The sequence below is a fragment of the Neofelis nebulosa genome, chromosome 1 (genome assembly GCF_028018385.1).
Source record: "Neofelis nebulosa isolate mNeoNeb1 chromosome 1, mNeoNeb1.pri, whole genome shotgun sequence".
In the NCBI taxonomy this organism is placed as follows: Eukaryota; Metazoa; Chordata; class Mammalia; order Carnivora; family Felidae; genus Neofelis; species Neofelis nebulosa.
In genome coordinates, this window is record NC_080782.1 from 223,089,739 (window position 1) to 223,117,387 (window position 27,649).

At 37.9% G+C, this 27,649-nt stretch overlaps 1 protein-coding gene and 1 long non-coding RNA gene across 2 annotated transcripts in view; one reads left to right on the forward strand and one right to left on the reverse strand.

Annotated features, from left to right (window-relative positions):
- Nucleotides 1–27,649, forward strand: part of LOC131486135 (uncharacterized) — a 111,373-nt gene that overhangs the window by 23,283 nt on the left and 60,441 nt on the right. The window lies entirely within an intron of this gene.
- Nucleotides 12,683–13,243, reverse strand: LOC131486124 (V-type proton ATPase subunit G 1). The gene has a single exon (XM_058686329.1). It carries the CDS (start codon nucleotides 13,155–13,157, stop codon nucleotides 12,801–12,803), a length of 357 nt encoding a protein of 118 aa, XP_058542312.1. The 5' UTR covers nucleotides 13,158–13,243; the 3' UTR covers nucleotides 12,683–12,800.

Consider the following 27,649-nt stretch of genomic DNA (forward strand, 5'->3'; position numbering starts at 1 on the left):
TATTACTTTTCAGAAGATTTTGATAGACGTAATCCCTTCCTCCCTCTTCTCCCCACCCCTCCACTGCCCCACAAAAAAAGTAAATCCTGATAGAGCACTGTAGACTCCTGGGAATATGCACGTGCATTTCCATAATGTAATTGATCCAGGCTTGAAAAACAATCTTACTGATGCTTAGAAATCAACCAGAGCAAGATTGTTGTTAGAAAGAAATATTGCAAGCCTCAGAAGTTTCCAAATGTGTTCATGATAAAGGCCTGTGGGTCCTTTCAGCATCCTGAGCTGGGAATTTACCTGCACTCAGAAGCAGGTTTATAGCCAATCCTGTAGAGATGGAAAGGGCAGAAGGAGATGCCTTAACATGATTCACCCTTCTTCAAATGATGGCTTTGGATTTGCACCGAAATTAGACTTTCAACCCAAGAGTGCCATTGCAGTTGGCTTACTCTTGGCAAAGCAAGGTTTCCTGTTTTTCAGAGAACAGACTTAAAGAGGCTTAGACCAGAGACATAAGAGCTTTCCTGCACACTGATCAGTTTTTACAAAACAGTATTTTAATTATTTAAGTGCAAGTGAATCAGTAACATCTGAATTAGATTTTCCTAGAAAAAAATATAATTGGCTTTTCAACTAAAGGGAGAAAGTGCTTGGTTGGCTAAAAGCAAGTTAGGTTTTGTGGTAACCCCAAAGTGTTTGAAAAACAATTTACATATCTGATGAGCTCAAAATGTCTCTGGATTAGGCCTTGTTCCCAGGATAAAATACACAATGAATATGGACATTTTAAACAAGGATCGTATTGCGTTCCATTTCACAGGGTCTCAAATTTGGTAACCAAAAGTTGAAAAAGCCTGTCCTAATTTTTTATATGACACATTTTCAAAACCATTTACAGTCTTAAAAAATTATTTAAATAATGGGAACATCTTATGAAGTAGAATTTTCATAGAAATTATTCAAATAATGAAAACATCTTAGAAAGTAGACTTTTCATAGTGTCAAAGTGGAATAACTTGTCAAATAATTTATTTTTGTAGTTACTTTTAACTGAGTCTATCTTTACAAGGGGGAAATTATTTCAGGAGAGTTATGAGAATATTTAGGTTCTCAGAGAGCTCTGGGACTGCAACATATTTTCCTGTAAAATGAGTCATCAAGATAATTTGTAGCACTTAGATCTGGTTATATTCATAGGAGGTTCACACCAAACTGGGTTGATTAGTGCTTAGTAATCAAATATTGCTGCCCTGGCATTGTCTTTACAAGCTCCTGTTTAACCAGTATGGATGTCTTCTGGTTGACATTTATAAATCCAGTCGCCAGAGTGAGATGGGTTTCTGACTCACCAGTGGTAAAGTTTAAATGGAAACCAAAAGACAGGACATGTCCATTGAAAGACATTCATTTATCAGTAAGAACCTGTTGACTGAAACTTGCTGTGAGCTGGCAATGTGGCTGGCAATTTGATGGTGACTAATTTGATGGACTTAAAGCTAGAAGATTTTGATTTTCTCTCCAACTATGTCAGTGGCAAGCAAATTATTTAGCTTTTTTCTCCTCATCTGTGGATGCCCTATGAAGTTCTGGAGAATAGAGAGAAAAGAGGCAACTTGACATGGGCCTCAGATACTGGCAAGGTAAAGTTCTTCCTAGAGTTTTCATGTTGGTTTGGATTCTAACTGCACCTTGGCTTGATTAAATTTCTGTTAACACTTTGACTTAATTTATAAGGTATGTGCAGAGCCTTTTGCTTAAAGCTAGATCTTATTTTCTTCCAGAGTCTTGAAAATAGATGGTACTTAATAAATGCTTGTTGAATTGAATTGATTTCATATAATTAGGGCATACTTTTACATTGGAATGATGTACCTCATTTATTCTTGTATTTTCTGAGTATCTGTTCTGGTGACGTGATGCATGATATAGAAAAGCTCCTGTTTTTATGCCGATCGTTGTTTAAGCTGCTGTGGACTTAGAGATAATGAAGTGCATCCTGGACCTCAAGAAGCTTATAATGTAGAGGGAAGGTAGATAAATAGAAACAAGTAATTGTAGTTCATAATACGGGCTGTGTGTCAGAGGCTACAGTTACCTACCCCAATATCTGCTTACCTATTTCTCCTTAGAAATGAATCCCAGTTTATATCTGGTTACGTGATCACCAAGAACAACCAGTTATATGTCCCAGCTTGCTCTGCCTTTAGGTATGGTCTGGGGAGATGTAAATAGAGACATAATGGATTTTCCAAGAGGATTGCTGAAAGGAAGCTAACTTAGGACGAAGGACTGCGTTTTTTCACAGTTGCCTTTACTCCCTTTTCTAGCCGGAAACTCAAGCAGCTATCTTAAAACATGAAGGGAACTTGACTATGGAGGTCAAGTGCTAGAGTGGTGGGAGATATAGCCCAGGTCTCTGATGATACCACAAAGCAGTTTTATCAACCCTGGACTGCTTACTTCTCATTTGTTTTGTTTTATTTTTAACGTGAGGAATAAGTTTCTATCTTGTTAAAGCCACTATTATTCTGGAGCTTTCTATTTATGCAGCCAATTAAAAAGCTAACAGATACAGGATATAGTGGGGGATTTCTATAAAGTAATATGGGAGTCCAGAGCAGAGGGACCTCATTGTGGCAGGGAGGCAGAAAAGTTTCTTTAGAGAAGGAAATCCTTGAATGAACCCTGAAGAAGGAATGGCAGATTGTTAAGAGGACAAAGTTGGAGAGGACAGAGATGATATTCTAGGTAAAGGGAAGACTGCTGTGTGCTGACATAGTGGTCAAAATGGGGGTCTAGTGCAGCCTTGGGAGGAAAAGGGTCCTATCCACAAAGTTCCAACTGGGAACTTCGGGGTTGCCATGTGGCTGCTTTAAACCCCTTGTCGCTCACAAGATTGTGTGGGCTTTCCCAGGATCTGGGAGCAGAAAACGGAGAAGCAGTGAGGTGGGGTTGTGAGAACTTTCAAGACCAGCCAGTAGCATGCATGGAGGCCTGGCCCCTGGGGGAATCAACAGGTAGGTATTGAAGGCCTCCAACATAGGAGAGACTTGGTCAAAGCTAGAGAATGCTTCTTCTGGGAAGGAGATGGTGCTTTGTGCAACGGAAGCGCAGAAAGACACTGAGAGAGGTCAAGTTAAAATATGGAACAAACACTGAAAACTCAAGCAGGTCTATGACTTTGGGACATCTTGGCGTAGTCTGAGTAATTATGAAATCATCTGGCCATCTCTCTCTCTGGTATTTGCTTTTCTTGGTGTGGGATGTTGCAGATGCAACAGGGAACAAAGAAGAAAAAAAGAGCACTGACATTTGTAGCCTATTATGGGATGAATCTGGGTAATTGGTATGTGGTATGAGAAGCCCAATATAGAAAAAACAGAGCGTCTATACAGGGGCTGGGATACTAATTTCAGAAGGTGATTTATCTGAAAGTTTGCAGTAAATGAAAGCCCCGGGGGAATGGTGGAGGAAGAGATGATAAAAGGTGGACATCTGTTTTACTTCATATGCTAGGATGTCACCCTGCTTGCGTAGCGAAGAGGGAACTCTCCAGATCTGCATAGTGGTTGGGGGACCAGGGGGGTTGGGAGAAAGGGAAGAAAATGCAGTTAAATATGCCAATATAACAGTTCCAGAACAGTCTCATTTCCCAAGAAAAATGTGACGTTCTGGGACTCTCCACCCTTGCAAAAATAATAGGTGAAGAGATCTGTTTCTTAGAGAAATATCTCATATGAATCAATTTCTCTAGGAAAGACAGAGATTCAGAGCATAATTTCAAAAGGAAATAGGGCTCCAGTGGGGCCTTTGTGGTGTCCATAGACTACCTGTGTTTTGGACAATTGTCCAATCGAGGACTGAATTGACTTGGGCCTGGGATCCTTAGCTTAGAACATCATTCTGGATTCATCATAGAATGTCTTTGTCTATAAGAGCATAGATGCCAGCATGCGATCTCTTGTGGTCAGAGACCTACCTCCAACTCATCCAAGGAAGTTAACACCCACGGGTGTGTAAGCCAGAGAGAAAGAAACACCATTGGCATTTTGCTGTTTCCCTGCTGTTATAACCTATCTTTTGTCTATGAAGGCATGGCATGGCACGGCATGGATTCTGGAACAGACTGCCTAGAGTCTGCTACTTATTAACCGTGTGACCTGTGTAAGTTAATTAGCTTTTCTGGGTCTCAGTTTCCTTCTCTTCACAACTGCCTGTGCTGAAGGGTGTGTGCGTGTGTATATGCATGTGAGTGTGCATGCGTTTATAGGTTTTGGATTATTTCCAGTTGACTTGGGAAAATTTGTTGTATGTTAAGATTACTAATATATTGTCTTCCAGAAAGACTACAAATACTTTTTCAGGATTTTCTGTTATTTTGTTATTTATTAATGATATTTTTGACACACAGGCATTTTAATTCTTTGTATGGCCAGGTGAATCCCATTTTACTTTTCGATTCATACAATTGCTTTGGCTTAGAAAGCTTTTCTTATCCCAACAGACACACCTGTACATAAACTTCACGGTATCATCTTACGTTGAAGTTTGTAATCCACTTAAAAGCTATTTTTATACATGAAGTGAAGTTCTAGGTAGATTTTTTTTTATCTGATGGTTCAGCTGATTTCCTCAAAATTATTTGTTGAATAATTTATTGTTGCTTTATCAGATGTTAAATTAGTATATAGTGTAGTTTGTTTTTAGCCTCATGATTCTTGTCGATACCACTTTGTTTAACTACAGTAGTATTATATTTTAGTAAGTCTGCTGGATTACTTTATCTTCTCAAAATCTTCTTACCTGTTTTTTTCTCTCATTGATATTGATAAATGGACTTTAGGTCATTTTCTTCTTCAGGAAATTTCTACTAGAACAAAAGAAATACTTTAAAAGTATTAAATCTCTCACATAAAGACACGATCCTTTCTGATATATATTATTATTGTTTTCTTTGTATGGGTCATGCACATTTTGAGAACTGTCAGCCCACCAGTATTTCACCATTGTCCACTGTAAGATCCTGCAAAACTATTTCACTTTTGTGCACGTGTAAGCACATGTGTGTGAGGGCACACACACAATCACACAGAAGGAGCTCAGCATCTGACATAAACTGCTGCTCTTTTTAAGATTTGGCCTTTGTAAATGACTCCCCTCTAATTACAGAGAACATTCCTCTAGTATCTGTTTGTAGATGATATTTTAATCTCAACATCCTTGACCATTTGCAGTGGCAACAGTGAATCTCAAACTTCCCTAAGGGCTGACTTCAACCTTTTCAGCTAAGGAATAAATGGTCAGGTGTCCATTTTATGAGTGGCAGCCTTTTAACTCAGTAGAAACAATATAATGGACTGAACAATGAACAAGTATTCATTGCTGGGATCTTTGAAGGTACCCGATACCGCTCTCCGCCTGATTTATAAGCCAAATGATAAATAAAACATGAGTCAGCAGGTGGAGCACTTTATTACTGATAGAGACTAGCTTGAAGGTACAGCTCAGCATGAGAGCCCAAATGAACCCCTCAGCCACAGCTTCCCACTGGTTGAGCTACAGAAGGAAGGAGGAAGAAGGTCTGTTATTCTGAGAATTCTGATAGGTTATCTCAACTCCAAAGTAGGAGAATGGCTATCACTCTCAACCCAAGTAACTCTCTTCCCCTTTGGTGGGATGAGAAAAGAGGCACAATCTATCCTTGTGAAAACCGGGAGGGAAAAGAGGCATTCCCTCTCAAAACTCAAGGACAAGGGCAGGGACTTTATTTCTGTGTAATCTCAGCTAGAGAAAGAGGCTTGACTTCTCTTTATTGGTCTCATCACTCATTTTCTCAGCAAATACTTCTGTGCCCACCCTGCCGCAGGCAAAGTTCTAGGCAACGGGGGATCAGCCCTGGAGACTGAAGACAAAACAGAAAGTCCCTGCTTTCTTGGAATTTGCTATCTGCAGGAGGAAATGCAGGTCACAAACAAAATAAAGATAACTGTTAAGTGGTGAGAAGCCATTAAAAGTAGAACAGGACGATGGGAAGGGATGAGGGATTGGGGGTGGTTCTTGAATCTGGATGAGTCTCTGAGGAGGTCACGTTGAGCTGAGGCTCCAACGATGAGGCGAAAGAATCAGCACGGCGAAGACCTGGAAGGAGAAGACCGCTGCAAGAGGCGGCATCTCAGTCCCCAAGGCAGGAATAGCTTCAAAGAGTCCCTGAACCTACACCTTGTGTTCTTGTGAACCAGCCACCGTGGCACAGAGGTCTCTGACCGGTCACCATGGCACTCAGAGACCAGGTTGCACTGCAATTTGGCATGGCATTTCCACTATAACAAGCATTGGTGCCTTAAATCTTTACTTGTTTAAAGGACATGTGATTGAAATTATTACTTTTGCTCTTCATACATTCTTATGAAGAAAAACAAACCCACTTGATCTGGAGGGCTGGGAATGAATCAAAACTGAGACCACAGCCTAACCTTTTAACACCCTTAACAGCTATGATGGTGGTATTGGACAGAGACCTCTCTAGTGGCCAATAGCAGATAATCCTACCACCGTATGGGCTCGGCACTTGGGATAAAAAGGTGGAGAAGGCAAACTTGGTCCCTGCCGTAGCCAAGAGTCTTATGGGGATGATAGATGCTAATAATAATTAAACAAGACATTGATTTTTCCTGGTTAGAATTATTCCTAGGTATTTTGTTCTTGTGTCGCTTAGGTGAATGAAATTATTTCCGCCGTTTTATATTTTAATCGGTTTTTGCTAGTTGTAATAGTTTGCGAGGGCTACCATAACAAAATGGCACAGACTGTGTGGCTCAAACAACAGCAGTTTATTTTCTCATAATTTCGGAGGCTAGAAGTCCAAGATCAAGGTATCAGCGGGTTTGGTTTCTTGAGACCTCTCTCCTTGACCTCTCTCCTCTCTCCTTGATGATCTTCTTGCGCTGTCCTTACATAGTCTTTCCTCGGCACACATGCATGTCAGCTGTCTCTCCTGTTTCCAAATTTCCTCTTTAATAAGGACACCAATCAGATTGGATTAGGACATACCCTAATGGCTTCAGTTTGACTTAACCACTTCTTCATAGGCCCTATTTCCAAATACTGTCACATTCTGAGGTATTGGGGGTTAGGACTCAAATGAATCTTGGAGTGGGGATACAATTCAGCCCATAACACTTGTAAATAGGAAACCTATTTATTTGTATATATTTAAGGAGTATTCAGCTACTTTACTGAGTCTCTTCCTAATTCTAAAATAATATAATTATTTTTCTTTTGAGTTTTCTGGGTATAAAGTCATGCCATCTGAAAAAGTGGGAAAATTCTCTCTTTAATCAAAACTTTGTTTATGTTGGCCAGAGCTTTCAGAACAATGATAAATAATCGTCATGGGCGGGGGGGGGGGGTGGATCTTATTTTAAAACTGATTTTAATGTTAGCAGCTCCCCATGAATATTAATTTAACAAATCTTTATTGAACTCCTATTACATTTCATGTATTGCTGTAGGTGCTGAAGATACCAAGATGAATAAAATGGACAAAAATTCTGGCCTGTATGGAGCTTTCACTTCAGTTGGGAGAGATAGACACTAAACATTAATAAGGAAGACATATAGTACGTTAGAGGGTGCTAAGTGCTGCAGAGTTGGAAAAGCAGAGAATGGAAAAAAGAAGTGCTGAGGTAGGTTGAAACTGCAGTGAGTGACGAGGGAAGGCTATGGTGACACTGAGTACAAGTGGATAATCGAGGAGTAAGTGTCAGAGGCAGGGGGAACAACAAGTGAAAAGGCCCTAGGGTGGAAACATGCCCGATATGTTTGAGGAAAAGGCAAAGAACCCAATGTTGCAGTTGTGACGGGAGATGATATCAGAGAGAAAACAAAGGGTGTGTAAGGTCTCGCAGGCCGTTGACTTTTCTTCTACATGAAATGATGAGCCCTGGAAAAAATTTGGAGCAGAGACCTGACAGGATCCATTGTATCTTGACAGAATCACTCTGTGTTGAGAACCATTTATAAAGAAGGAAGGAATCAGGCAGAGTAGTTGGACTATTGCAATCACACCAAGAAGACATGGTAACGTGGAATAGGACGACAGAGGTGGTGGGAAATAAACAGATTCTGAGTATGTGTTAAAGACAGGGCCACATTGTGTGTGTGGGGTAAGATAGAGAAAAGAATCGGCGACTTCATGGTTTTCGGTTCGAAAACCTGAATAAGCAGAATTGCCATTATGAATATGGCACTGAGGGAGGAAAAATTTATGGGGGGATGTGAGGGATACTGAGCTTGAGATGATCTAACAGGCGTCCAAATAGAGATGCTGAACAGACAATTCGATTTGAATCTGGAGTTCAGGGGAAAGTGTCGCCCTAAAGATATCAATATGGATGTTGTTAACATGTGGCAAACCAGGGCAATAGATAATCACACAAAAGGAATGAGTATAAGCAGAGTAGATGAAAGGTCCAAAGACTGAGTGCTGGTGCACTCCAACATTTAAAGCTTGGGGGAAAGATGAAGAGCCAGTAGCCGAGAAGAAGCAATGCTTGTAATAGGAGGAAAACCATGGAGTGTAACAAACTAGAAGACAAATAAAGTGTCTCAAGAAGATAGAATAATCAATGATATAGAGTGCAACAGACAGGTCCTATGAGAATGGGTTCTGCAAAAGAATTTAGCAAAAGGCAAGTCATTAGTGACTTTGACCAGAGTCATTTTATTAGGGTGGGATAGGTGAAAGCGAAAGACTGGAACAGGCTTAAGAGAGAAGAGGAGGGAAATTAGAGAAAGCTAGTATGAATAATTCTTTCAAAAAGTTTAGCTAAAGAAATAGGAAAGTAGCTGAAAGGGGAAATGGAGTCCAGAGAGGGTATCCTAAAATCTTTCATAAAAATCAACTCCACTAAGGTATAAATTGTATGTAATAAAATGTACCCATTTTGAATGTTCATTTTGATGAGTTTTGACAAACTCATATGTCCATGAAACCACACCATAACTGGGATAGACAACATTTATGTCATCCCCTAAAGTTCCCCTGTGCCCCTTTCCAGTTAATCCCTCTACTGCCGACCCAGGCAACCACTAATTTGCTTTCTGTCACTATAGATTATAGTTGCCTTCTATAGAGTTTCATTTAAATGGAATCATACAGTATATGTTTTTTATGTCTGGATTTTTTTCAGTCAATAGTAATCTTTTTTAGATTCATCCATGTTGTTGAGCTTGTCATAGTTCACTCTTTTTATTTCTAAGTGGTATTCTTTTGTTTTTCTATACCACAATTTGTCCATTCACTTGATGATGGATATTTATATTTGTTCCAGTTTTGGACTATTATGAACGGAGATGCTACGAATATTTGTGTGTAAGTCTTTGTGTGGACCTATGTTTTCATTTCTACTGTATAAATACTTTAGAAATGGAGTTTCTGGGTGAAATGGAGTCTGTACAACTTTATAAGAAACTGTGCATTTGTTTTCTGAAGTGACTGTACAATTTTCCTACCAGCAGTATATAAGATTTACAGTTGTTGCAAATTCTGACAACATTTGGTATAACCAGTCTTTTGAATTTTGACTAGTCTAGTGGGTATGTAGTGGGTATCTCATGATTTTCAATTTCTTCATAAGGCTGTTTTGGCAATTTGGAATTTGCAAGGAATTTGTCCACTTCACCAGAACTGTCCAATTTATTGTTCTAATGTTCGTCGTGGTATTTGCTTACTTCCCTTTTAACGTCTGTATGGTCTGTAGTAGCACCTTGAGTTTCATTTGCGATATTGGTATTTTGTAACTTCAATCGTTTTTGTTGTTACTGATGATGACTACTTTAACTAGAATCTTATCAAATTTGCTGTTTTCAAAGAACCAACTTTTTTTTAAATTGAGATTTATTAATTGGAATATTATATTGGTTTTGGGTGTACAACATGGTTCATTATTTGTATGTGTTGGTAAATGATCACCATAGTAAGTCTAGTTAACATTCATTACTATACACAGTTATAATTTCTTTTCTTCCAATGAGAAACCTTAAGATTTACTCTTGGCAACTTTTAGATATAGGATTCCGAGTTATTAAGCATAGTAACCATGCTGCACATTACATTTCCGTGACTTATTTATTTTATACTTGGAAGTTTATACTTTTTGGTCACCTTCAACCATTTTACCCACTTCCCATCCCTTGCCTCTGGCAACCGCCAATCTGTCCTCTGTATCTATGAGTCTGATTTTGTTTTGTTTTTCAGATTTCACATATAAGTGAGAGCATATGGTATTTGTCTTTCTCTGACTTATTTTACTTAGTATACTGCTCTCAAGGTCCATCCATGTTGCTGAAAATGGCAAATTCCCTTTGGATGAATAATATTAACATATCTCAAATTTTATGTATCTCAAATATATGTCCTGTGTGTGTGTGTGTGTGTGTGTACACACCACATTTTCTTTATCCACTCATTCAGTGATGAACAATTAGGTTTTTTCCATGTCTTGGTTATTGTAAATAATTCTGCAGTGAACATAGGGTGCACATATCTTTTCAAGTTAGTGTTTTCATTTTCTTTGGACAACTACACAGAAGTATATGGTAGTTCTCTTTTTAATTTTTTAAAAGAAACTTCATGCCATTTTTCATAGTTGTTGCTCAAATTTACATTCCCACCAACAATGCACAAGGGTTCCATTTTCTCATTATTTCTTATAATTTTTGACAATAGCCATTCTAACAAGTGTGAGGTTGTATCTCACTATGGTTTTGATTTGCACTTCCTTCTTGATTAGTGATGTTAAGCACATTTTCATGTACCTTTTGGCTATCTATGCATCTTCTTTGGAAAAATGTCTATTCAAATCCTCTGCCCATTTATAATTTGATTGTTTATTTTTGCTATTGAGTTGTATGTTCTTTATATATTTGAGCTGTTAGTCCTTTATTAGACATATAATTTGCCAACATTTTCTCTCATTCTGTAGGTTGTCTTTTCTTTTTGTTGATAGTTACCTTTGTTGTACAGAAGCCTTAAAAAGTTTTTAATGTTTATTTTTGAGAGAGGGAGAGAGAGAGAGCATGCATGCAAGTGGCAGAGGGGAAAGAGAGGGAGACAGAGGTTCTGAGGCTGGCTCCATGCTGACAGCAGAGAGCCAAATGTGGGGCTCAAACTCACAAACTATGAGATCATGACCTGAGCCTAAGTCGGATACTTAACCAATTGAGCCACCCAGGTGCCCCCAGAAGCCTTTTAGTTTGGTGTAGTCCCACTTGTTTATTTTTGCTTTTGTTATCTTTGATTTTTTTTTTTAATTTTAAATGCTTATTTATTTTTGAGAGAGAGAGAGAGAAAGTCAGGGAGGGGCAGAGAGAGTGGGAGACACAGAATCCAAGCAGGCCCTAGGCTCTGAGCTGTCAGCACAGAGCCTGATGCGGGGCTGGAACCCACGAACGGTGGGATCGTGACCTAAGTCAGATGCTTAACCGACTGAGCCACCCAGGCACTGTTCCATGTGTCTTTAAAAAACAAACGTGTATAGGGGCGCTTGGATGGCTCAGTCGGCTGAGCGTCCGACTTCGGCTCAGGTGATGATCCCACCGTTCGTGGGTTCGAGCCCCCATGTCCGGGTCTGTGCTGACAGCTCAGAGCCTGGAGCCTATTTGCGATTCTGTGTCTCCCCCTCTCTCTGCCCCTCCCCCACTCGCACTCTCTCTCAAAAATAAACATTAAAATTTTTTTTTTAAAAACAAATGTGTATTCTGCTGTGATTGGGAAAAGTCTTCCAAAAATGTCAATCATGTCAAATCTTTAGTGTTGCTCAAGTCCTCCATGTGCTTACCAATTTTTAGTCTTGTTTTTCTATTACTAAGAGAGCAGTGTTGAAATTTGTAACTATAGTCATCATTTTGTCCATTTTTCCTTTCAGTTCTGTTAGTTTTTGACTCATATATATTGAAATTCTTTTATTGGGTGCACATACATTTGGGACTGTAATGACTTCATGGTGAATCAACTCTTTTGTCATTTTGTTGTTGTTATTGTTGTCATTTGTTATTACTTGACTTTTGCCTAAAGAATATCCTTTTACATTTTTTTTTTTTTGTAATGTATGTCTACTGTTCATGAATTTTCTGAACTTTTTTTGGTCTCAAAAGTTTTTACTTCACCCTCATTTTTTTTTTTTTTTTTTTGCATGACAAAGTCTTTACTTTTAAATGATTATCAGTACACGATGTAACAAGTTTTGGAATTCTATCAGCTAGTAATTTTGATTAAGAGAAACTAAAAGCAGCCCAAACAATTATACTAGTATTTATTGTTCTAACCCTTAGCCAGAAAGGACTATTTTAAGGCTGGCTGCTGCTTCACACAAGTTACAAATAACTATTAACTACTTTTTCATAGATAAAGCCCCTGACCTTTAAGAAAGCTATAGGGAAAAAAAATATTTAATCCCTTTCTTTCTTTCTTTAAAAAAAAAAAAAAATTAATTTTAACTACATCTAAGAAAGAAAAAGTATTGATATATATGTTGCTTGAGCTAAATAAGGCATAGGAAAACAGACAACATATACACTTTAAATTTTAAGAAATATGAGGTAAAAGAAAATCTTTGGATAAGCTCTAAGTTTGTACAAAGAAGCTAGGTCTGCTATTCTCTAAAAAGTGAAGGGATCTACTATATGACATACAGAAATAATTTAATGCCTTTTCACAAGAAAGTAACTCAAGCTTTGCTGAAGCCTCATAACCACGAAGGCATCGAAAAATGCCAATCCGCGCAGAGCTGCTCCTTCCTCCCCTATCCGTTTATGCGGTAGTTTTCGTGGATTTCTGGCCGGATGTCACAGACAAAGGCCAAGAGGTTATCCAGGACTTCATCCCTGTTCTGCTGGAAGTAGGTCTGGAGGATGGTCATCTTCTCCTGGGTCTCCTTCTCCACCTCAGTGCTGCAGCTGCCGTGGGATCCCAGGGCCGCAGCTTCCTTGGCCTTGAACTCCTTCTCCCTTTGCAGGCGGTACTGTTCAATTTCAGCCTGAGCTTCTTCTTTGGCCTGCTTCAGCCTCCGGTTCTTTCGCTTGCGGGCCTCCGACACCTTCTCGGCGGCCCGCTTCTCGGCCTGCAGCAGCTGCTGGATGCCCTGCGACTGGCTGGCCATGGCGGTGGCGACTCCGAGGCCGAGGTAAGCGGCCTAGGTCGGCGAGATCGCCCCCTCGGGTCAGCTGACCCAGGAGCCGGGGATCTGCGCCTCACTTCACCCTCATTTTGAAAGCTATTTTTAATTGCACATTGCATTATGGGACTTAAGGATTTTTAAAATCATTTTAAAAATATAATTCCATTGTCTTCTGGCTTGCATACGTTCTTGTGAGAATTTGTATATTTGTTCCTCTGTGTATAAGGTCTTGTTTCTTTGGCTGCATTTAAGATATTCTCTTTATCAGTGATTTTTAACAATTTTATTATTATATGACTCTGTGTTTGTGGGAGTGTGTGTGTGTGTGTGTGTGTTTATTATGCTTGGGATTTATTGTGTTTCTTCAGTCAGTAGGTTTAGAGCTTTAGTCAAATTTTGAAAAAATCAGCCATTATTACTCTCCTTTTTTTCTAAGACTGTAATTACATAAATATTAGACTTCTTGGTATCACCCTAGAGAACACTACGGTAATTTTATTTTCAGCCTCATATCTCTTAGTGTTTTGTATTGTATAAATTCTATTATTATGCTTTCAAGTTTACTTACCCTTTCTTTTGCAGTGTCTAATCTGGTGTTCAACTCATTCAGTAAACCTTTCATTTCAAATATCATATATATTTTTTATCGCTAACCATTTCCTTAGGTTCATTTAAATAGCTTCCTTTTCTCTCCTTATTCTGTTCATGTTTTCCTGTAAATATTTGCACATAATCATAATAGTTGCTTTAGGATTCTTATCTACTAGTTCCATTGTCTTTGTTATCTCTGGGTTGATATCAATTCACAGATTTCTCTCCTGATTATCTGTCACATTTCCTACCTCTTGGCATGTTTACTCATTTTTTATTGAATGTTGAACATTGTGGTGCATATTGAGTGGATTTTGTTGTCCTCCTCTAGAGAGTGTTGAGCTTTGTTTTAGCAAGCACTTAAAGCTGCTGCAGATCAATGTGCTTCTGTTGAAATCTGTTTTTAAACTTAGCTTAGGCAGATATTGAGTTAACTGTAAAATTGTCTTCTATTATTTTTAAGTTAATTTTGATTTTCCAGCCCTCTTATTTTCTCTGTTCTCTTTCTTCAACTGTTATTAGAAAAATGTTGAAACTTTAAATCTTCTCTTCATGCTCTAAACCTTTATTTCATACTTTCCATGACATTTTTGTTTACATTAAGTTCTGGGAGATTTCCTTAGCTTAATGTGAGGTTACTAATTTGCTGTTCATCATTACTTATTTTGCTATTCAGCTAATCTTTTGAGTTTGCTTCAAAGATTGTACATTTTTCATTTTAAGATCTCTAACTAGTTATTTTACATAATAGCTTTTTCTTATACCATAGGTATGATATCTTCCCTTATTCCTTTGAGAATATTATTACCCTTTTGTAAAAATTTTTTATTTATTCTATTAACTGTGTATCCTCAAATGTTAGCTCTTTTTTTGTTGGGTTTGGTACTTTTCTCCAGGTGTTGGTTGATTCTGGGCTTATACTTCTTTCAAATTGCCTTATTATTTTTATACAGATGCTGTTATATATTGTATTTACTTTGAGTTATTGTAGGGGAGAGGTAAATTGTTCAGCTGGGCAGTACGTGATGGTAGCTCATCTTCTGGGTGAGTAGGGTTATATCTTACTCCAAAATATAGCTAAACTTCTGTGGAACTTCCCTATCTTCTGGACCTACGCATTCATACTTCTTAGGAGCAAAAGTCAGCCACTTATATTGTCCCAAATTAGGGACGAATGAGTAGAGAAAACCACTGTCCTGAATGCTTCAGGTGTAGTAATCAGCTAACTCATTCTCTAAACTCTACCTTTCACACATATCACTTCTGTGTTTGGAGTGTCCTATATACACTTTCAACTTAGGCAAAGTGTTCTCATGTATCATTACATAGTGGTGTTTCCTTCATTAATGTTTTGTTTCTATCTATCTATCTATCTATCTATCTATCTATCTATCTATCAATCAGTAAAGGGCTTCTGAACAAGTTTATTCTACCGACCAAATTTTCTTGTGTTCTAGAGTGGTTAAGATTTTTCTTAATTTTTTTTCTATCATTTCATGATAAATACTTGAATCTCTCCTGTGGTGTATCTTCTTCATATTTATTTGGTTAATTTTCTGTTTTCTTAGTAAATTTTGCCATAATTTAATATCCCATGTTGTTGATTTCAAATAACCAACTTCTATAGTTGTTAATTTATTTTCTGCTTTTGATTTTACTGATTTATTTGTTTGCTTAATTTTTTAATTTTCACTCTATTTCATTTAATAAAAATTGAGGGGCGCCTGGGTGGCGCAGTCGGTTAAGCGTCCGACTTCAGCCAGGTCACGATCTCGCGGTCCGTGAGTTTGAGCCCCGCGTCAGGCTCTGGGCTGATGGCTCGGAGCCTGGAGCCTGTTTCCGATTCTGTGTCTCCCTCTCTCTCTGCCCCTCCCCCGTTCATGCTCTGTCTCTCTCTGTCCCAAAAATAAATAAATTAATTAATTAAAAAAAAAGTTGAAAAAAAAAATTTGAAATGATTACTTTGCCTTATATTTCTGTTTTGGCTGTATCTCACAAGTTTAGTTTATAAACTTATTTCTTAAATTATCTTCTGAATTATTTGTTATGATAGTTTGACTCTTAAGTCAAAGAGAAAATGGGAAGGCTTTGTAATTTCTAATTACTAAGGTTTTAAAAAGCTTTTGTTTTTCTTTCTGGAAGTCTCAGCAAATATCTTGTCATATATCATTAATTCAGATTATGTTTGTGCTCATCTGTGTATCAAGTTATGTACTCATATTTGTGCTAATTATTATGGTCAGGGTGGTGATAAATGAGGCAATCTGGCCTTAAATAAAACAGGTGACTAATAATGGGGGACAAGTGATTCCCCAAAGACTATAGACTAGAGTGTTGCTTGAATGGGGAAAAAGAGGAATGGATTTTAGATGGCAACCAAAAATACCCACTAGAGTAGACATCCATTTTCCTTCCTTATTTTATTACGAACATCATAATGAAAAGTTAATGGCTGCTGCATTATCTTTGCAAACCTTACTAATGACATAGAAATCAAGAACAAAATCACAATCTTATATTTGCCTTTTAACTCAGTTTTAAAACTCAGTTTTTCCTTGTACTGTCCATTTGAAATAGTTAAGATTTATATCACTGTTCTTATGCTTCAGAATTGGTAACCGAGGCTTATAAAAATAGAATAACTTCTCTGTTGTTCTGCACTTAGTTTCCTTGGACTAGACAAGGCAGCACACTTTCCAGCTGCAAATTCAACCAAACACCATATGTCTTCTTTACCTATACTGCAACAAGTTTTTCTCATTTTAAAATTGCCATATAATTTTTGGTGCCAATTACCCTATTTTGAATTGCTACTAAAAAACCCTATCATTTTCACTTATGATTACTTTTTTCTTAGGGGTAAATTACATATAGTCTTAACCTCATAATTCTGGTTAGGCTGATGTCAGTAAATAATATGATGTCCTTTTTCATACCATATTTGAAAATTCTCTTGCATTGTTTATAGATTTCATTTTGTGTTTTTCTCTATTTTTAGGTTAAGCGATTTAAAATTTTATTATCTTTTTAACCAGGTTATAAAGATTGTATTCATGTTTACTAAAACAGTGCTTTTTGTAATCTCACAATCTGGTAACAGTATCCATTCTTCAAAATTATGACTCCCTAGAGGTCCACTATGAAGTGGGGGCAAGGTTTTTTTTTTAGTTGAAACTTTCAAGCAAGTTACATGCTTGATTTGTTTTGCTTTGTTGTTACAGTGATAAGGAAATCTTTCATTAGGGAATAGATGCTTCAACTCTGTTCTTTAGGCCTTAATTTCATTTCCTGAGGTTGGATACACTGTTATATATAGTAGTTGGAATTTATACTGTGGAGTAGCTTGAGAAACTGTGTTTTGCAGTTGGCATGAAAGTACAAACCATTCATACAAACAAAAATTCATGGTTTGATGCTCATGTTTTAGTCTAACACCATGACCATAATTATTTAGCTTTCTATTTAAAGGGTCCTTAGCCTAATGAAAACAAATCTTGGAAATAGTTCCTTTTTTATTATACAAGTCCTGATATTTTTCTTCTCAGAAATATCAGAATGTATTTCATTTTATCTGGCTCATAAAATCGATGTTTGGAATGTCACAAACTTATAAAAACTGTAATGTAGAGTTGTTTCATACTCAATATTTTTATTTTATTAGAAGAGATGTATATTTCTTCAGCTTTATATGCATGAAAAGAGCAACATGGTATAGTAGAAAGATCACTGGCTTTGGGTTTAGAAGATTCTAGCTCTCGCATGGGCTCTAGCATGATGTAGCTGTGAAATATTTGGTTGGACACTTGATTCTCTGAGCTCGTTTTCCCATGTATTTATGGGAATAATAATATCTGCCTGACCTTAAAGAGTAATCGAGAGAATCCTATGAGACAGTATACAAGCAAGATGCTTTGGGAACTGCCAAAAGCAATGCCAAGTGGTGACTGTGTTAGCTTTGTGTGTACATCTGTGCTTCAGGCCCAAGTGTAAGCAAAGCTCCATCAGGCCGTTTAAGAAGGGTGAAGGGAAAGAATTCATGAAAGATAGGCCCCTTTCCTTAAAGAAATTCTTTTCATCTGATGTCTAATTTGGGTAGGCTGAGACATGCCCTATTTTTATCCTGTGGAGAATAGCATCATCGTGGCTACCTCATGTTCATTTTCTGGATTTTCACTTTTGCTTCCATAGAGTGTGAAATTTTAGATTCCCAAATGCTTACTCATTATTCTGACTTTCTTTCAAATAGTAGTGCATCTTCTTTATATTTTAATTGTAATTGCTACAAATACAACACAATTTCCTATGCTGATTTTGTAAGCATTTAAAATATCTTTCCTTCTCTGATTTTATTTTCGTACGTGTGATTAATTCCAATAAGTATATCAATTATTTCGGTCAAATGTCATCATTCAGAAGATTCATTCAGATTAATTATCTTAATAACTTTGTTGTGGAGATGGGTTATGTGGCACTTAGGGACAGGTAAGCAGTGGGTACTGATAATACTAAGTCAAATAAGGTAGTCTTCGGGCAACTTTATATTCAAATCAGGAAAATGGAGGCTCCCACAGCTCGAATAGAATGTGATAAGAGCTAACTGTAGTGATATAAAGAATAGAGTGCTCTAGCTTGGATTGGACATCAATGTATTTTTTTTTAATTTGGTAACCAAAAGAAGGATGAACACACCTAACATTTTAACACATCAATAATTCTTCTATTTATCTAGAGAAGAGTTTATAAATTGGCGGCCGTAGGCAGGATTTGGCTTGCATACATTTTTGTTTTGGCTCACAGAATATTTTAAAACTTTGAGCCAACATGTAAACATTGTATTTTATACAAACATCCAAATTTCCCAGTTTGTTTTGAAAAAAATTATAGATTTTCCAACATCAGTTCTGCTTTTGTACATGACAGTCATTTGGAGATGAACGGAACCTACCTGCCCTAAAGGCCAAATGCTTTCAAGTTGACTATTGGCGATGCTACTTCACACGCCCTTCTGCTTGTCATTTCTTTTTTCTTGTTAAAGCTTATGTATTTTTGGGGGGGAGGGGCAGAGAGAGGGAAAGAGAGTTTCAAGCAGGCTCTGCACTGTCCGTGTAGACCCTGACATGGGGCTCAAACTCAGGAACTGTGAGATCATGACCTGAGCCAAAGTCGAGTCAAAGATGCTTAACTGACTGAGCCATTCAAGTTGTCATTTCTGAAACCCCGGGTTGGTTCTTACCTCAGAACCTCTGCATCTACTGAACTGTAGTCTGGAAACCTTTTTTTTTTTTTTATCAGTTTAATTCCAGTGTAGTTAACATAGAGTATTATAATAATTTCAGGTGTATAATATAGTGATTCCGCAGTTCCAGATAATACTCAATACTCATCAAGATAAGTGTGCTCTTAAATTGCTTTATTTGTTTCACTCGTTCCCCACCCTCCCCAGCCTTCTTCCCTCAGTAACAACCTGTGTGTTCTCTATAGTTAAGAGTCTGTTTCTTGATTTGTCTTTCTCTTTTTTCCCTTTTCTTCATTTGCTTTGTTTCTTAAATTCCACATGAGTGAAATCATATTGTATTTGTCTTTCTTAGTGGATTATTTCACTTAGCATTATACTCTCTAGCTCCATCCATGCTGTTGCAAATGGCAAGATTTGATTATTTTCTATGGCTGAATAATATTCCATTATATATAAATATAAATATATATATATATATATATATATATATATATATATATATATATACCCAAACTTCTTCATCTATTGATGGACACTTTGGCTGCTTCCATAGTTTGTTTATTGTAAATAATGCTACAGTAGGGGCACCTTGGTGGCTCAGTTGGTTAAGCATCCAACTCTTGATTTTGGCTCAGGTCATGATCTCACAGTCATGAGATCAAGCCCCATATTGGGCTCCATGCTGAGCAAGGAGCCTGTTTGGGATTCTCTCTCTCTCTCTCTCTGCCTTGCCCCTCTCTCTCAATAAATATATAAATAAATAAACAGTAAAAAAAATAATGCTGCAATAAACAAAGGGATGCATGTGTCCATTTAAATTAGTGTCTTCATATTCTTTGGGTAAATACCCAGTAGTGTAATTCCTGGATCTTAGGGTAGTTCTAGTTTTAATTTTTTGAGGAGCCTACATACTGTTTTCCACAGTAGTTGCACCAGTTTGCATTCCAACCAACAGTGCACAAGGGTTTCTTTTCCTCCACATCCTCACCAACACTTGCTTCTTGAATTTTTAATTTTAGCCATTCTGACAGGTGTGAGGTGGTATTTCACTGGGGTTTTGATTGCATTTCTCTGATAATGAGTGATGTTGATCATCTTTTCATGTGTCTTTTGGCATTCTGTATTTCTTCTTTGAGTAAATATCTGTTCATATATTCCACCTATTTTTTTAAGTTTATTTATCTTGAGAGAGACAGAGAGTGTGTGAGTGGGGGAGGGGCAGAGGCAGAGAGGGAGAATCTCAAGCACTGACAATGCAGAGCCTAACGCAGGGCTCGAATTCACAAAACTGTGAGGTCATGACCTGAGCCAAAATCAAGAGTCAGATGCTTAACCAACTGAGCCACCAGGTACCCCCTTCCGCCATTTTTTAAATTGGGTTCTTTGGAGATTTTTTGGTGTTCTGGTATATAAGTTATTTATATTTTGGATACTAACCATTTATCAGATGTCATTTGTGAGTGTCTTCTCCCATTCAGAAGGTTGCCTTTTGGTTTTGTTGGTTATCTGCTGTGTAGAAACTTTGATTTTGATGTAGACCCCTAAGTTTATTTTTGCTTCTGTTTCCCTTGCCTCGGGAGACATATCTAGGAGGATGTTGCCACAACCAATGTCAGAGAAATTACTGCTGTATTTTCTTCTAGGACTTTTATGGTTTCAGGTCTCAAATTTAGGTCATCAATACATTTTGAATTTATTTTTGTGTAAGGAAGTTGTCCAATTTCATTCTTTTGCATGTAGCTATCCAGTTTCCCTGGTATCATTTGTTCAAGACAGTGTCTTTTTCCCATTGCATATTCTTTCCTCCTTTGTCAAAGATTAATTGACCATATAATTGTGGGTATATTTCTGGTTTTCTATCCTGTTATTGGTCTATGTGTCTATTTTTGTGCCAGTATCATACTGTTTCAATTACTACATCTTTGTAATATAACCTGATGTCCGGAATTGTGATATGCCCAGTTTTGTTTTTCCTTTTTGAGATTGTTTTGGCTATTTTGGGTCTTTTGTGGTTCTCTACAAATTTCAGTATTGTTTGTTCTAGTTCTGGGAAAAAATGTTGTTGGTATTTTGATAGGGATTGCATTAAATATGTAGATTATTTTGGGTATTAGAGACATTTTAAGAATATTTATTCTTCCAGTCATGACCATGGAATATCTTTCCAGTTCTTTGTGTCATCTTCAATTTCTTTCATCAATGTTTTATAGTTTTCAGAGCACAGGTCTTTCACCTCTTTGGTTAAGTTTATTCCTAGGTATCTAATAATTTTTGGTGCAATTGTAAATGGGATTTTTTTTTCTTAATTTCTCTTTCTGTTGCTTCAATATCAGTATATGGAAATGCAACAGATTTCTGTATGCAGTAAAACTTTGGTTTGCGAGCATAATTCGTTCTGGAAACATGTTTATAATCCAAAGCACTTGTATATCAAAGTGAATTTCCCCATAATAAATAATGGAAACTCAGACGACTTATTCCACAACCCAAAAATATTCATATAAAAATGATTATAATACTGTAGTATAATGCAAAATAAAAAATCAAATACAAATTACAAAGAAAAATAAATAAATTAACTTGCACTTCCCTTTGAAAGCCTTCGTGGCTGGTGTGAGGGAGACAAGAGACAGGAGGATTACTGTGTAGGACAACTTTCTCTATCACTAACACAATCACTGCTATCTATTTGGAATATTTCTTTTTGTGCACCTTTCACAAGGAATCTATCCAATGTCACTTGCTTTTGGCTACTTTTGAGAATTTTGTGGAAATATGACATTTCATTGATGATCACACACAGTCCCGCAGTGAAAGAGAGAGAGAAGAACCTTTGGCTCAGCTGTGATTCTGTGACGTTTGGCATCACCTACTACTTGTATTGCAAGGCATTGCTCGTTCATCAAGTTAAAATTTATTAGAAATGGTTGCTTTTCTTGCAGAACACTCGCAAAACAAGTTACTCACAATCCAAGATTTTACTGTGTTGATTTGTATCCTGTGACCTTTCTGAATTCATTTTTCAGTTCTAGAGTGTTTTGGTGAAATCTTTAGGGTTTTCTCTATATAATATGTCATCTACAAATAGTGAAAGTTTTACTTTTTCCTTACCAACTTGGATACCATTTATTTCTTTTTGTTTTCTTATTGCTGTGGCTAGACCTTCCAGTAGTATGTTGAAAAAAAAGTGGTGAGAGTGGACACCTTTGTCTTGTTCCTGACTTTAGGGGAAAAGCTCTCAGTGTTTCACCATTGAGTACAATGTTAGCTGTGGCTTTTTATATAAGGTTTTTATTGTGTTAAGGTATGTTCCCTCTAACCCTACTTTATTGAGGGTTTTTATCATGAATGGATGTTGTACTTTGTCAAATGCTTTTTCTGTATCTATTGAAATGATCATATAGTTTTTACCCTTCCTCTTATTGATGTGATGTATCACGTTGATTTGTGAATATTGTATCACCCATGCATCCTGGGAATAAATGATACTTGATCGTGGTGAACGATTTTTATAATGTATTGTTGGATTTGGTTTGCTAATACTTTGTTGAGGATTTTTGCATCCATGCCCATTTGATATTGGCTTGTGATTCTTTTTTGGTGGTATCTTTATCTGGTTTTGGCATCAGGGTAATGTTGGCCTCATAGAATGAATTTGGAAGTTTTCCTTCCTTTTCTATTTCTTTGGAATATTTGAAAAGAATAGGTATTAACTCTTCTATACATATTTGGTAGAATTCACCTATGAAGCTGTCTGGTCCTGGACTTTTGTTCGTTGGGAGTTGATTACTGACTAAATTTAATTGCTAGTAATGATCTATTGAAATTTTCTATTTCTTCCTGCATCAGTTTTGGTGGGTTATATGTTCTAAGAATGTATCCATTCCTGCTAAATTGTCCAGTTTGTTGGCATATAATTTTTCATAACATCCTCTGACAATTGTTTGTATTTCTGGGGTGTTGGGTTTTTTTCTTCTTCCATTTGTTATTTTGTTTATTTAAGTCCTATCTTTCTCTTTTCCTCTCTCTCTGTCTTTCTCTCTCTCTCTCTGTCTCTCTCTGTTTTTTTTTTTTTGTTTTTGTTTTTTTTGATGAGTCTGGCTAGAGGTTTATCAGTTTTATGGATTTTTTAAAAAAGTTTTTTATTATTTATTTATTTTGAGAGAGAGAAAGCATGAGCAGGGGAGGGGCAGAGAGAGAGAGAGAGAGAGAGATTGAGAGAGAGAGACAGACAGGATCCCAAGCAGGCTCTGTGCTGTCAGCACAGAGCCCAATGGCAGGCTCAAACTCACAAACCATAAGATCATGACCTGAGGCAAAATCAAGAGTCAGATGCTTAACTGACTGAGCCACCAGGTGTGCTTTGTTGATTTTTTCAAAGAAACAGCTCCTAGTTTCATTGATCTGTTCTATTTTTTTTTTTTTTAGGTTATATATCATTTATTTCTGCCCTAATCTTTAGTATTTGCTTCCTTCTGCTGCTTTGTGATTTTCTTTGTTTTCCTTTTTCTAGCTCCTTTAGATATAAGGTTAGATTGTTTGCAAGATTTTTCTTGCTTTTTGATGTAGACTTGTATTACAATAAACTTTCTTAGAACCACTTTTGCTGCATCCCAAAGATTTTGGACGACTATGTTTTCATTTGCATTTGTTTTCTTGTAATATTGTATTTCTTCTTTGATTTCTTGGTTGACCCACTCATTGTTTAGTAGCATGTTACTTAACCTGAATGTATTTGTGCTCTTTCCAGATTTTTTTCTTGTGTTTTATTTCTAGCTTCATAGCGTGGTGGTCAGAAAAGTTGCATGGTATGACTTAGATCTTTTTGAAATTGTTGATACTTGTTTTGTGGACTAACATGGGATCTATTCTAGAGAAGATTCCATGTACGCTTGAAAAGAATGTGTATTCTGCTGTTTTAGGGTGGAATGTCCTGAATATATTTGTTAAATCCATCTGGTCCAGTGTGTCATTCAAATCCACTGTTTCCTTGTTGATTTTCCGTTTGGATGATTTGTCCATTGATGTACACGGGGTGTTAAAGTCCCCTACTGTTGTTGCATTATGATCAATTAGTTCATTTATGTTTGCTATGAACCCATGTTGGGTTCATAAATATTTACATGTGTTACATCTTCTTGTTGGATCGTTCCCTTTATGATTATGTAGTGTCCTTCTATGTGTATTGTTACAGACTTTGTTGTAAAGTCTGTTTTGTCCAATGTAAGTATTGCTACTCTGACTTTCTTTTGACATCCTTTTGCACAATACATGTTTATTCATCTCCTCACTTTCAATCTGCATGTATCTTTAGGTCTGAAATGAGTCTCTTCCAGGCTGCATATAGATGGGTCTTTTTTTTTTTTTTTATCCATTTCATCACCATGTGTCTTGATTGGAGCATTTAGTCCATTTACATTCAAAATAATTATTGATAGATATGTATTTATTGCCATTTGTTATGTGTTTTGTGGTTGTTTTTGTAGTTTTTCTCTGATCCTTTCTTCTCTTGCTCTCTTTCATGGTCTGCTGGCTTTCTTTGGTGATACACTTGGATTGCTTTCTCTTTATTGTTTGCAAGTCTATGACTGGTTTTTGAGTTTTGATTTAGGATTGTATATAACATCTTCAGCATATAGCAGTTTATATGAAGTGGATGGTTGCTTAAGATTGAACCCATTCTTACTCCTCTCTCCCCCACGTTTTAGGTATATATTGTCATATTTTTACATCCTTTTAGTTTGTGAATCCCTTGACTGATTTTTGCAGATACATTTACTTTTACTCCTCTTGTGTTTCCTATATTTTATACTCTCACTTTCCTTTCTACTCATAGAGTGCCCTTTAATATTTCTTGTAGGGTTGGTTCAGTGGTCACGACCTTTGGCTTTGTTTGTCTAAGAAAGTCTTTATCTCTTCTTCTCTGTGTGATTGCCTTATTGGATAGAGTATTCTTGGCTGCAAATTTTTCCCTTTCAGCACTTTGATTATATCATGCCACTCTCTTCTGGCCTGCAAAGTTTCTGCTGAAAACTCCACTGATAGCTTTATGGGGTTTCCCTTTTATATAACTGTCTTCTTTTCTCTTGCTACTTTTAAAATTCCTTATCACTACTTTTTGCCATTTTGATTACTATGTGTGGGCTTCCTTGGGTTGTTATTTTGTTGAGGGGATATCTGTGCCTCCTGGATCTGCATATCTGTTTCCTTCCCCAGATTTGGGAAGTTTTCAGCTATTATTTCTTCAAATAAATTTTCTTCCCCCTTTCCTCTCCTTCTTTGGGCATCCTTATAATGCAGATGTTATTATGCTTGATGGAGTCACTGAGTTCTAAGTTACACCCATTTTGCAGAATTTTATTTTCTCTCATGGGCTCAGGGGGATTAATTTCCATTACCCTGTCTTTCAGGTTCCTAATTTGCTTCTCTACTTCCTCTAGCCTCTATTTATTCCAACTAGAGAATTTTTAAATTTTATTTTTTGTGTTCTTCATCTCTGATTGGTTCTTTTTATCTCTTTGTTAAGAGTCTCACTAATGTCCTCCTCTCTTTTCTCAAGCCCAGTTACAGTATCTTTGTGATCACTACTTTTAACTCTCTAACAGGCATATAATTTATATCAGTGTTACTTTCGTCTGTTGCCGTGATTTTGTCCTCTTCTTTCATTTGGGATATATCCCCCTCTTCAGTTTGTCAAACTCTCTGTGTCTGTTTTGTGTGTTGGGAAAGTCAGCTACATCTCCTGCTCTTGAAAGTAATGACCTTCTGAAGAAGAGGTCCTGTGGTGCCCTGCAGGGCAGTGTCCTCCGTTCCCCAGAACCCGGTGTCTCAGGGGGTGTCTTCTATGTGTGTTGCATGCGCCCTACTGTTTTCGCGTAGCTGCTTTTTCCTTCCATCCAGTCATCCTGTTTCCCTGTTGTGGGCAGTATTTGGCGGGGTGCGGCATGCAGGTTAAGAAGGTGTGTGCATACCAGCCTGTTTGTGAAATGAGACTACAGTTGCAGCTGCAGGGACTGGGGCTGCGTGGGTGGAGCATGAAATTTTAACAAGGGGCTCCCTGGGCTTCCACCGGCCTGCTGCCGCTGCCACCACCGCTATGACCGAGGTCCCACAAGGTGCGCTAGTCAGGAGATGCGGCATTGGAAGGTTTGTGCTGGTCTTCTGGGGGAGGAGACTCACAGAGCTGGGACTTAGGCAAGTTTGACTGGGGAGAGTGGATGGGCCAGAGCATGGAGGGTGGGGTCTGGGGGAGTTGGTCAAGCAAGTTAGGTGGTGAATGTAGGTGCCATGCTGGTTCCTGCAGGTGGCCATGTGTTTCTACTGAGGGGTGGGAGGGGGAAATGATACCTACCAGCTCCTTTGTTCCTGGAAGGGTCTTCCTGTGATCTCTTTTCCCTCCTAGACATGCTCTGAGCTGAGTAAATGGCTCTCCCTCTATATGTCCCAGAAGTTTTTCAAACTACAGCTTCTACAGTGTATCTCTATGGGCTGTTTGTCGTGCTGTCTCTTTAAGGGCAGAACTCAGTTTCCTTCACCCTTGGGGCTCCCCAGAACTAAGTAGCTGATTTTTAAAATTCCAGGCGTTAAGTCCCTGTGGCTATAAGAACTCACGAAATTCAGCCCCTCTCTTTCAAAGCCAAATTTTATGGGGATTCATCTTCCCTCCATGGACTCCCAGTGTGACAGTCTGTTTCTCACTCTTCTTCTTGTCTGTGGCTCCCCTCCGCCACCCGCCCCCACCACCTCCAGCAGTCACGGTTCCTCTCTCTTCCCACTGCATCTTTGCCCTTCCTGCCCTCTACAGTGTGGCATCTTCTCCACCTGTGGTTGTGGAGTTCATTCTGCCAGTCTTCAGGTTGTTTTCTGGGGTATTTCTGCGGATGTGAGTCTTATCAGGATGTATTCATGAGACGAGGTGAGCTGAGGGTCCTCTAATTCCACCGTCTTCCCAACCTCCTCCTCTAGTCTGGAAACTTCTTCCTCTGTGTACCTGTTGGCTCAGTCTCACAATTCACTGAAGCCTCTGGTTAAAGGTCATCTCATAATAGAGGTTCTTCCTGACCTTCCTCCCCGAAAGGACACACTCATTTTATCCCTTTATGGTCCTTTACTATTCTCCGTGGCACTTACTGCCATGTGAAACATTACGTATTCTCCATGTGTTTGCTTATTTATTATATATGCCCCCGTGATGGAGCATATGCTTCATGAGAGCGGGATCCTTGTCTGTTTTGTTCACCATGGTTTCCCTACCATCCACCACGGTGCCTGGCACAGAACAGCACTCAATAAATATGTGTTGAAGAAAGCCGTTCCTGTGGTTTCTGAGCATGCTAGGGCTGGGGATCAGGGTAAATGGGCCTCTGGCCTGCCCTGCCTCCTCAAAACCAAAATGTAATATAATTTGAATATTAAAATGCTATCTGAAATTTTGCATGTATGGCTTGTATATATTGTACATTACACCTCTAAGTATATAAAAAGTTTTAAATCTGCATGATGTATCCTGGCCATGAGAAGCTGTTCTCGGGGTCTGATTACCTGAACACTGGATAAAGAACCCTGATGGGCTATGATCTCTACAAGTTCAAGAAGCCGTGGCATGCACATGGTTCAGGACGTACAGTTCACTTGGATCGGCTGAAAT

Bases quoted from the DNA above. Each gene is read 5' to 3' on its own strand.
- LOC131486124 (XM_058686329.1), bottom strand. From the start codon at position 13,157: ATGGCCAGCCAGTCGCAGGGCATCCAGCAGCTGCTGCAGGCCGAGAAG.